This window comes from Copadichromis virginalis, linkage group LG20, assembly GCF_057382275.1.
Source record: "Copadichromis virginalis isolate Kocher_CV1m ecotype Utaka linkage group LG20, C_Virginalis_male_GT1.1, whole genome shotgun sequence".
NCBI lineage: Eukaryota > Metazoa > Chordata > Actinopteri > Cichliformes > Cichlidae > Copadichromis > Copadichromis virginalis.
The window spans coordinates 8,590,106-8,601,317 of record NC_140637.1 but is presented as its reverse complement, the minus strand read 5'-3'; the positions used below and the strand labels follow the sequence as shown (position 1 = coordinate 8,601,317).

Here is an 11,212-nt window from a genome sequence, read left to right as displayed (position 1 = left end):
ATTCTTCGCACTTTCATTCAGACTGTAAATGTTTCAACGGATCTCTGCTGCCTCTCTGTGGTCATTTCCCTCAACTACACCCCCCACCCCCCCAACCTGAGCCAAGTGGTATCGCCCATTCATGAATTCAACATGGAGTCGCTGGTGCAGCGAAAATCATTCTTCTGACATGTTGAGCTGCAGCCAAAGAAGCGATATACAAACGCTAACAGAGCTGTGTGGAGGTATTCGTGAGTCGAGCTGCAGTGAGCCTCAGACTTCATATAGTTTTAACATTTAATGCACGATGTATGACCGTGCAGCGGACTGCAGCGACTGTTGAAGTTTCAGGGTTTAAGGCTTGACAGGAACTACGAGTGAACCACGACAGGCTCTGATGGAGCCCAGACAAATCACCGGGGTGTACGGAGAGGTGAGCGGCCTGCCTGCGCCTGTTTCAGCCCATGTGAGAGAAGAGCAGCTCCAGGAGCCCCGGATATACACGGTGACAGCAGGTGAGCGCTCCCCCTCCCTCCCCATGTGTGCACAGATGATGATGATGGTCATTATTTATTTATTACCACCCGGCTTCCCACTGTCAGCTAATTTATGTTCACTGCATGGATAGTTCATGAAAAAACAAACTGAAAACCTGCTCAGTACTGACCCCAAAATGTAGAGGAGTGGGAGAAAGGGGGAATAAAATGCACCCAACTGAAACTTCTTTAAGTAAAATACACGATTTATTATTAGTACATATGCTTCATAGTAGGAAGTGCTTTCCATTTAGGGTCCTTTTAAATTTAGTGTGCACTTAAAGTTGATCCTAGCCATCTACATTCAAGAATACTTCCTTTTCAGCAGCAGTTGTTCATAAGTAAGTACATAAGTGAGTGACTATGAGGTGATTAATACCCACGTGATCGCTTGGTCAGTAGGTCTTGGATATGACCTGATATCTTGGTCTGATGATCTAGTGGAGTAACTACTGGGACGTCGTGCCATGGTTGTATGAAGCTGTTAATTTGCACCTTAATGTGACAGTTTATGGAGTTGTTTTGGGGATTGGGGGGAAGTTATTTTTTTAAACACTCAGTCCAGTAGTTGTCCAATCCAGCTCACACTCTCCTCATGTTAACTGGAATCAACAAGCAAGATTAAAAGAGCTCCTCACTACTTGCTTTCATTTCAGCATAAGCAATCAGAAGATGTTTCCATGTGGAGGGCCGTTTTTGTTTGCTTTTTTGTGAGAGCCTGCCGTTTGAGTACAAGAGCAGTGACCTTGTCTTAAGGGTTTAAAAGGCTTTGCAGCGTAAACCCGTCTGTGTCGGGGGAATTCCATTCAGCCTCTACGTTACTGGTTCATTTTAAACGGGATTGTGAAGCTGAGGGATCGACGCTCGAGTCAGCTTTAACTCTGCAAGGAGAGCCAGCAACCCCCACCGTCCATCTCACAGAGGAGAAAAGCTATCGGAGAAAATAGTGCAACCATGAATAATAATTTAACTGGATCATTAAAATAACAAGTGAAGAAAATGAGCAGATATTTTGGTTTAATCTGACGGGGGAACACTATCTTTTATTATATTAACATTTTCTTGCCAGGATGTCATGCAGACACATATGGCTTTTTCTCTGTTCTGTGACAAGTAATAAACTTTTCTATGTTCACTGTGTCCATGTGCAGAGTGGAGTCAGAGCGAACTGGTCCGATGCTCCAGACTCAGATACTTGCAGGAGTTCACGCTGATCTCGGAGAGCAACACTCACAAGAGCATCAGGACTGTTCTTCCACCAGGACCGTGTGTGTCTGTGTCCGGAGAGTGAGTTGGGCCATAATTTAATAGTAATCATAATGGCACATTTTCTAATGTAAAATCTTAATTGGTTGGCAAAAAACAGTGCCTGAAAATCTCTACTGACTTGATCTCAGGTGGTTTTACTTGTCCGCCTGCTGCTGTGATGTACGAGTGCACCACAGGGTGTCTCAGAAAGCTGGAAATCCACTGAGTGTGGTTGAGGTGCAGTAGAGAAGCAGTGGGATCCCTCTGTCTGCATCAAATTTTGGAGTCAGTTTTTCTTTGTCTTTTATTTTTTTAGGTTGTTGAGTGGATTCTCTCCCATTCGAGGCCTGAGAGCTGTTATCAGAGAGACAAGCGGTCACCAGCTCCTCGAGGTAAGAAAAACGGGACGCTTCATTTTGTAATGTCTGCGTTCGCGCATCTTAACAGGCTGCTGTTTACGGTCGTGTCTGTTTAGATATGGAACTGCCACGGCCTCAGAAAATGCCTCAACCTGACTGCTCTTAACAAACATGGCCGAGTGTATGATGACGGTGAGATGAAATCCTGACGTATCGCCACCAGAAACCGATAAGAATCAAGGACACGGTCTCATCACCGTGCTGCCATATTGTTCTGCATCCATTTACGTCTGTATTTTTAAAACAAACAAACACTTATTCTCACATGTGTTTATTTTCAGCCCAGTTTGGCTGCCTGTCGTGGTCAGCGTGTGAGAACAAACTGCTGTACGTAGCGGAGAGAAGCAAGAACGCATCAGCCGAAACGCAAGATGGGGGACACGCGTGGAGAAAGGTATGATGCAAACATATGTTCGTGCTGTTTTGCTAACCTTACAGCAGAGTGTTTGAGTGCCGGACTCTTGTTCTGTTTTTTTGGGGGGACGTGGGTTCCGATGCCCAATCAGGACAGGAGTTTGTACTGTGAAGATTGGGGGGAGGCCCTGACCAATAGGAGCGAGCCGGCAATTTGTGTGGTGGATTTGGAGATCGGCACGGCCAGCGTGTTGGAGGGCGTTCCGCCTGATGTTTCACCTGGACAGGTGAGGATGCAGAAGTTTACGGCACTGAACCTTAAATGTTCAAACACCTTATTCTGTAAGTAACTTTCATACAAACTAACAGGAGGATGTTTTTTTCTCTCTCTGTACATTTGTGTGTTTTTATCTCCAGGCTCTGTGGGCTCCCGGCAGTCAGGCAGTGTTTTTCATTGGCTGGTACCACGAACCCTTCAGACTCGGACTGAAGTTCTGCTCCAACCGCAGGTTAGAGAGCTGCTTTAAATGCGCTTACAGAAACAGCAAAATGACACTGAAACTTGTGAATGTTTTCAGACACTATGAAAAGAAAATGTAGCTAGTTTGACTGAAGCAAATACACGATTTCTGTATACATATACATTTAAAATGTACTTCTTCACTTTATGTCTCTGATGGTCTAAACTCTTTCAGGTCAGCCTTGTTCAAGATTGATCTGTGTGGACATTGTGGTGAGAGCATTCTCTTTGTCTGTTTGTTAATATATTAAAGTTGTGCCCCCACTTTGCTCAGCTAGCCCCTCTCGTCTTCCAAACCAGAACGTCTGTCGGGGGAAAACCTTTCAGTGTCTAATCCCAGGCTAAGTCCTGATGGGTCCACGCTGATCTACCTGCAGGGTGCAGTGTTTGGTCCTCACAACCAGTGCCTCAGTCTGCAGCAGGTGCTGTATGTGTGCTCATGTATGTGGTGTTTTTGTGCATGTCTGTGTGTTCTTTCTCTTAATGGCTGACTGCGGACTGACTCATGGATCATCCTCCACAGCTGGATCTGGAAAGCGGGGAGACATCTACGCTGCTGGATGTTGTCAGCAGGCCACAGGCTGGTACGTTACAGTTCCTGAAGGTGCCAAAAGAGAGGCTCGTGTCAGTTTCAATTAGAATTTTGTAACTATGATGGATGAGTTTTTCAAAATTCAGATTTGAAGAACTGTAAATTCTCACAGTAAGAGATTAATGCATCAAGAGAACTTAAGTGTTACTTGTGATTGCTCGTAAAGATTGAGGAGCTCGGTGGAGAGTTGAACTCCTCTGCACGTCTTTCTGTTCCAGGTGAGTTTGCAGGCATGTATGAAGCGCTGCCGTCCTGCTGCTGGTCTGCAGACAGCCAGAGAGTAATGTTCAGCAGCGCCTGCAGGAACTGGAAGGTAACAAACACATTTCTCTGGCACAACCTGGTATAACTGAAACAACTCCTATTTTTTTGTCTATAACATGTTGTGTTCGTGACACACACACACACACACACACACACACACACACACACACACACACACACACACACTTCTCCATGGCTCATTTTGCGTTTCTCTCTTTCAGGGTCTCTTCCTAGTTGACAGAAGATCAAAGATAGTCACCTCCCTCTCTGATAGTAAGAGTCCGTCCTCTCCTCCACCTCTATCACCACCACCACCACCTCCTCCTCCTCTTTCCCTCCTGTCCTCATCTCCATCACTTCTTTTCCCTCCTCCTCCTTCTCCCCTCTCTCCTCTGCTCCCCCCTTCCCCTTTCCCATGTTGGGCTTCCTGTCCTCTCCCATCTCCTCTTTTCCCTCCTCCAGACGATTCCCCCTCTGTTTCTCATTCATCATCTCCTGTTTCTCCGACTCCTCCTTCCCCTTTTCTTCCACCTCCGCCTTCTCCTTTTCTTCCGGTTCCAGTTCCTCCTCTGCCTCATGAATCTCCCCTTCCTCCTCCACTTCCTTCTGATTCTCTTTCTGAACCTCCCCCTCCTCCTCCTCCACTGTTTAATCTTCACCAGGACGACAAGGGAGAACAGAAAGGTATGACAAGACCAAAAAAAAGAACAGCACATCTTACCTCTCTAAGGGTTGACCTTTCTCTCTGTTTGTTTCACCCCTGTCAAGAGCCTGTGTGTTTATTCTTCATCTCTTCTTTCACCCTCTTCACCTCCGTCTTTGTTTCCTCCTCTTCAGACCTCTCGGATTCTTCTTCCCAACTTTATGGCAGCTGGAAACTGCTGACAGTCCAGAGAGACCTGATGGTGGTCTGCTGCTCCAGCCCGAACACCCCTCCCACTCTGGTCGGACAAACCACAACGCCACATGTGAACACAAACATGCAATTCATGTGTGAATGTTTTCAGTTATTTAAAATGATTTAATATGTTTCTGTTTATCTGCCTCTTGTTTCCACGGGGATGGACGTGCATGCAGAGGGTGGGGTTTGTCCCGCGTGCAGGTGAGGCCGTGTCCTGGCAAACTCTGCAGGAGCCCCTCATGACCTTTGACTTCAACTGGAAAGTTCTAGATGTGACTCTTCCATCGGACGAGGAGAACGCAAACTACCGTGAGCTTTCAGTTTCTCCTTCAGTAGACGTGTTTTGAGTTTCAGCTCCATTGTCCTCTTACTTCCTCTCTGTCTTATACAGCTGGCTTAGACTTTGGTGCAGTCTTGGTTAAACCATCTCGTCCCCTTGGTGAAACCAGGACACCTCTTGTGGTCTTCATCCATGGTCTGTATTCATGTCCCTACTTGTTATGCCGTGTTATTGCCTTTTTTCTGTCTACTGTGTGAGTGATTTATTAAATCGTTTTCCTGTTATTGCTGTTTGCACCACTAGGGGGCCCTCACTCTCAGTTCCCTGCAGAGTGGAACAGCACCACAGCTGGGCTGGCTAAACTCGGCTTTGCTGTGCTCATGGGTGAGATACATGTGCTGCGTAGATTTTGTCAGGCTCTCATGCCGTGCACACAAGTTTAACATTTTGGAAAATGAAGTGGATTTAATTTAATTTAAGGTAAAGATTCAAAACTGGATTAGCTTGTTGTCTTCAGAGAGTTATAAATACAGCAAACGGTATATTTGTTTCTTTTTTGGTTTATTCAGTTAATAGTAATAATTAAACAGACCATAAAAAGTACACATGTGAAACAATGGAGTAAAGGCGCTGATTCGCTACCCATTTTCTGCTGCTTATCTGAGTCCAGCTCTCAGGGGTAATAGTCTAATCATAGAACCCCAGACCTCCCTCTCCCCAGCCACCTCCTTCAGGGACATTGAGATGTTTGAAAGCCAGCCAAGAGATAATCTTTCCAGTGTGTCCTGGGTCTTTCCCAGAGCTGCCTTCTTGTAGGACATGCCTGAAATACCACTCTTATGCAAGGGCCAGGAGCCCTCCTAATCAGTTGCCTGAACTACCACAGCTTTCCCTTTCAATGTGGAGGAGCAGCAACTTTACTCTGAGTCCCTCTTCAGTGACTCCTCACCCTGTCTCGTGAGAGCCCAGCAACCCTTTGAAGGAAGTTAATTTTTGCAGCTTGTATCTGTGATCTCATTATTTCAGTCACTACCCAGAGGCTCGTGACCATAGGCGAAGTCAAAGCTTTGTCTTCACACCAGTCAGTCGGTCGGTGTCCTGCTCCACTCTATCATCACTCATAAACAGGACCCTGACATACTTAAACTCCTCCACTTGGGTCAGTACCCTGTCCCTGACCCGGAGTCGACACACCTTTTTTTTGTCAGCTGAGAACCGCGGCCCAAGTGTGTCTCTGATTCTTTTTATTCTAAATATGAACCTTTAAAAAAAAAAAAAAACATATATATACATAAATACACGATCATCCCACCATTACCAGATACATTATGTCATCTTGGTTTTTTTTAATAAAAGAAAGAAAATACAGAAACTTAATATCTTCTGGTGAACAAGCAAATCAGTCGCCATCTACAACAACTACAAGCCTTTCAGGGTTAATATTATTAATATTGATATTGTTAGTATTTCTTTAACATTTCAGTTTTGATTTTGTGGTTTTTCCCTTTCTAATTTTGTGTCTCTACCCAGTGAACTACAGGGGATCCACGGGGTTCGGCCAGCACAGCATTTTGTCACTGATCGGTCAGATTGGGAGCCAGGATGTAAAAGATGTGCAGGTATGTCCTTTTTGTTTTTTCTGCTCCCAAATCCAGGAAAGAGTGATGTCAGCAACAAATCCTGCCAGTGACGCAGTTTGTCAGAATTACAAAAACATAATTATTTTTCCCATATTTGACCATATCTGCACATGTAGCTCTATCACTTACACAGTCACCCCTGCAGATGTAAGGAAATGATCTGTCCTGGCTTCCTTGTCTTTCACCCAGAGGGCTGTGCTTACTGCGCTGGAGCGTGACCCGAACCTCGACCCCGATCGCTTGGCTGCAATAGGTGGTTCTCACGGCGGTTTCCTGGCCTGTCACCTGCTCGGTCAGTATCCTGAGTCCTACAGAGTGTGCGCAGCCAGGAACCCTGTCATTAATGCTGCTACTCTATTGGGAACCAGTGATATAGTGGACTGGTGAGGCAGATATGCATCGACAGATCAGAGCTTTTGTTCTGCTGAATCAGATCAAATCCACTTCATACGTGAATGCTTTCTGTCACCCCATCTCCAGGCGTTACACCAGTGCTGGGTTTCACTACTCGTACGACCAGATACCCACTGCTGAGGCCCTGGCTGCTATGTTACAGAAGTCACCCATCGCACATGCCGCCAAGGTCAAACACAAACACAAAAATCCCATGTGATAACCTTAATGAAACGACCAGAAGCGATAGCTACAAAGCTGCTTTAATAAGGAAATCTTCTTTAGACCCTTCTAGAGCTCACAATGCTGATTAAATCCCAGACTCTACAATGACGAGACAAAGGTGCCTCAGAGATGATGTTACCGCTCTTATACTCTCAGTTGTGTCTCTAAAAACTAAGCCCGCCCTGTGAAAGTTCAGTCGTTGCAATTGTAAACACAGGACTTTTTTATAGTGATGTTTTTTGAGTCAAAAATGTGGGTAAAGAAATGTGCTGTGTGACAATGTGCAGATCAAGGCTCCGGTGCTGCTGATGCTGGGAGGCAGAGACAGGAGGGTGTCTCCACACCAGGGGATGGAGCTTTATAAAGCACTGAAGAGCCGAGGTTCACCTGTCAGGTACGACGGGGCACAACAAACTACATAAAGACAATCTGACAGTGTGAGCCCTGCCACACTGGTTTTACTCATATTCAACTCAGTCATTCCTGTCATTTATTTCTTTAAAATCAGGTTGCTGTGGTTTCCTGAAGATGGACATTCTCTGTCCAGAGTGGACACACAGGTTGACTGCTTCCTCAACACAGCGCTGTGGCTGCACCAGCATCTCTGACCACGCACACACACACGTACGCACGCACAGCCACGAGGCCGTTTTTGTTGGTTTTTTTTGCTTCAGCTCGACGCTCTGAGAAAAGTGGTAGAAATCTGGTTTTTGATCAAAGCTGAGAATCTTAAACATCGCAGACTTTTTAATAACTAAACAACGCTTTTTTAGGTAAAGTAAAAAAAAATAAAAGCATGAAATAAAGAACATTTTTACAATGCAGCAATCATGTGTGCATGTCTTGTTTGTTTTATCATACATCACTTTATCTAAGCCAGGGGTGTCAAACATAAGGCCCAGAGGCCAGAATGGGCCCGGTAAAGAGTTCAATACGGCCCACTGGCGAGTGTATAGATTGTGACGTTTTAAACTGTATTTTCATATTTTTTACAACTTTTTCTATTGAAAGAAATGTCTGTTTCTACACTAGATAGAAAAAATGTATATTTTTTTATTGGAAAACTTTTTCTGTAATTTTATGCACTGGTCCGGCCCACCTCAGGACCAGTGACTCTATGTGGTCACTTCCCAGTCCAGGCGGCCAAAGATCTACCAGCACACATGGGGCATGTAATTTAAGGAACTATCCAGCAGATGGCGGTCTCTTCATATTGTAGCCATAGACATCAGCTGGCTATGCATGTGTCGGTTCAGATGCATGAGATTAGCCAACTTAAATGAGTAGCCATCAAACAGGTGGTTGTAATCACATCTGCTGCGTTCAAGTTAACACAGAAATAAATGAAAAGTGGAAAAACTGAAAAATCAAAGCAAACCAGGACTCCAAGTGTCATTTGAGTCTTCGTAAGCACACAGACCCGCTGCAGAGCTGCAAACCACCTGAAACTTAAGCTGGAGCCTTTAAATGAGACTCTCAAGCAGCTTCCTCATGTGGCTGCCTGAACAAATAGTCTACTGTAATGCTGACCTTTAAGCACAGGCAAAGAGATAAAGCAACTCCGGGAAAGAAACGTGTTTAGATTTAATGGTGATGAACTCTGCAGGAAAGAAATCCTAGATATCTGGTAAAAAAGATGGTTGTTTAACTTGTCTTTAATCCATTTTGCACTAGGCTGGAATTTCCCTTATTTCTGGGGTGCTTCAATCATGACTTCCCCACAAACACCGGAGTGTTTAATATAAAGCTGTAATTTTCCACTTGCAAACCTTACACTTGGCTAAGAGGTGTGCTGAAACAGTGGCTGAGGAAAGCAGAGCCAGTTTGTCAGTACTTTGGTGGCCTTGTCGATAGTGGCCTTGAACAGTACCACGAGACGCCGAGGTGGGCGATGTCTTCCAGAGGTCTCACGCTGGTGTCCCAGACACGGTGGCGGAGATAATTGGCCTCCCCACCAACACTTTGCTCCTGTGGCCTTGACTGCAGCAGCTGCCGCCTGATGAAGTCACTGCCACGTGGGTGTTGGGTGGGGTCACCAATTCTGAGTGAAAGACGGAGGTTGCGTTGATGAGGAAGTGACAAATGAAGACGAGGAGTGAGACAGAAGCGAGCCGGTGTTCGAGACAATGAATGAGCCAGATAGAAGGGAGAAGTTCCTCTCAGCGGTATTTGCTGTGTGGGCTGGGGCTCAGAGGTGAAGCACTGTTGAAAGCTGGAGACAGGGAAAAGACTCATGCTCATGCTGGGTGAATGTAGGAGGTAGACAGACAAAGAGAGGGAAGAGTGAAAGTGTGTTGTCCGACACTGGTGGACAAAGAGCCTTTGGTGTTTGGTTCATTCTGGTGCTTCCCTGCTGCAGCTGGCTGCAGGACAAGTAAAGTAAAAGAGAACAGCAGAGGACGATGGAAACGAGCAAGGGAATCAATCTGGCAGTGTTGCAAGTGCATCCTCTGGAGAGCATGAGCAACAAATGTAGTGTGTCCTTAAAATCTGAGTGAGCTGAAGGAGTAGAAGACAAAAGAAAAAGATAGATGTCCTAAATCACTATCTTTAGCTGATGAACAGTATCTGAAAGACATGTCCTTAAGAAATAGAAGAAAATCAAGTAAAGATCCGACACAGGACCTGAGAGATACACTTGGCCTTTCACTTGATCAGTTTGAAGCCTCATTAGAAATTGCCTCAGTGGAACGTGGCTCCCAGTCAGCCATTCTTAGAAATCAACAAGCCTGGAGAACTATTCCTGAACAGTAGAAATTACAAGGAAGAAAGGACAAGAAAGCTCAGCTAAGAGAGATCAGGCTGTGTGAAGAATAAAGGTGGTCATATCAAGCGCTCATTTTTAAGCTCATTTTTGCAGAATATGCTTTTTATGTGTTTGAATGTTTCAACAATATTTATTTAAATTTTCCAAACAAAAAGTAAAGAAGTGAGGACGGGATCAATACTTTTGCACAGCACTGTACACATACTTACATACACATGCCAGAGGAAACAGGCCTAAATAACTCTTTCACTGCTGCGGTTTAGAAGCCCCGTATATTTTCAAATCCACATAATAAAACAAAAACTGCAAACTGTGTTAAAGGTGAATGAGATGGCATTTGATGTCGACGGGCTTTGAATTTGTCTCACTTTTCTTCTGGCTGCAAAAGTTTGTTCCAACATTCATTTCCTAGTCATCAAATGTAAAACAATGGATTCACAAGGTGAGTAAGTTTAATTCTCAGCCGCAACCTTTCAACATCTGTTGCTCTTCCACTTTAGAGTGGGAATTTCCCATCTCCTCACCCACACCCTTCAGCCATGGCCTTCACCTGTGGACACTGGTTGTGTGCCAGGGTGTTACGTGTGCATTGCTGAAAAGAGCCAGTACAAAAAAATTGGTCCTTTTACTGTCTAACTTTAAACAAATTAATAAAATGCATCCCAGGCCTTTTATTCCTTAGCATACTTACAGTACGTCCCTCAGCATAGTCCTTAGTCCCTGTTATTTCCTTTGTCTTGTTGTTTTTTAGCATGAAAGAGCGATTGTGTGCACACACAGTGTTCATTCAGGAGCCTATTAAAACGGGCCTTAAAGAGGGGAAGCAGCATTTTACCATCTCCCTTTTGATTCACCCTTTGACTGTAAAAGGCTGTTTGAACAGGAAGAGCCCCAGTCACTAAAGGAGAGACCTTCCATTGTGTTAGCGCTACGTGGATTGCAACCTTTCACTTTTATTTTTTTGGTGTCATTCCTTTTCTGTCACGTGAGCTTTGTTTAGAGCTGTTGAGTCACAACAGAGCCGTTTTGTTTCTGGGATTCATGAAGGGATAGCTTTGGGTTTGTCATCGATACAAAACAAGCTGTGCCATTGT

General features: G+C 44.8%; 1 protein-coding gene across 3 annotated transcripts; it reads left to right on the top strand.

The window, feature by feature from the left end:
- The first annotated feature begins 118 nt into the window (after nt 1–118).
- apeh2 (acylaminoacyl-peptide hydrolase 2) lies at nt 119–8,175 on the top strand. Of its 3 annotated transcripts, XM_085443964.1 has the most exons (21): nt 119–494; nt 1,667–1,802; nt 2,080–2,155; nt 2,239–2,314; nt 2,464–2,576; nt 2,689–2,823; nt 2,954–3,045; nt 3,232–3,269; nt 3,357–3,478; nt 3,580–3,640; nt 3,867–3,961; nt 4,134–4,185; nt 4,750–4,856; nt 4,990–5,122; nt 5,205–5,288; nt 5,397–5,477; nt 6,624–6,712; nt 6,923–7,116; nt 7,214–7,316; nt 7,639–7,745; nt 7,860–8,175. In XM_085443964.1, the coding sequence occupies exons 1-21, from the start codon at nt 377–379 to the stop codon at nt 7,957–7,959; spliced, it is 2,112 nt and encodes a 703-aa protein (XP_085300090.1). In that variant the 5' UTR covers nt 119–376; the 3' UTR covers nt 7,960–8,175. The 3 variants fall into 3 exon arrangements, with proteins under 3 accessions (XP_085300090.1, XP_085300092.1, XP_085300091.1); XM_085443966.1 differs by lacking the exon at nt 7,860–8,175 and having other exon boundaries at nt 6,923–7,025; nt 7,639–7,727; XM_085443965.1 differs by lacking the exon at nt 7,860–8,175 and having other exon boundaries at nt 6,923–7,025; nt 7,214–7,706.
- Nucleotides 8,176–11,212: the final 3,037 nt, after the last annotated feature.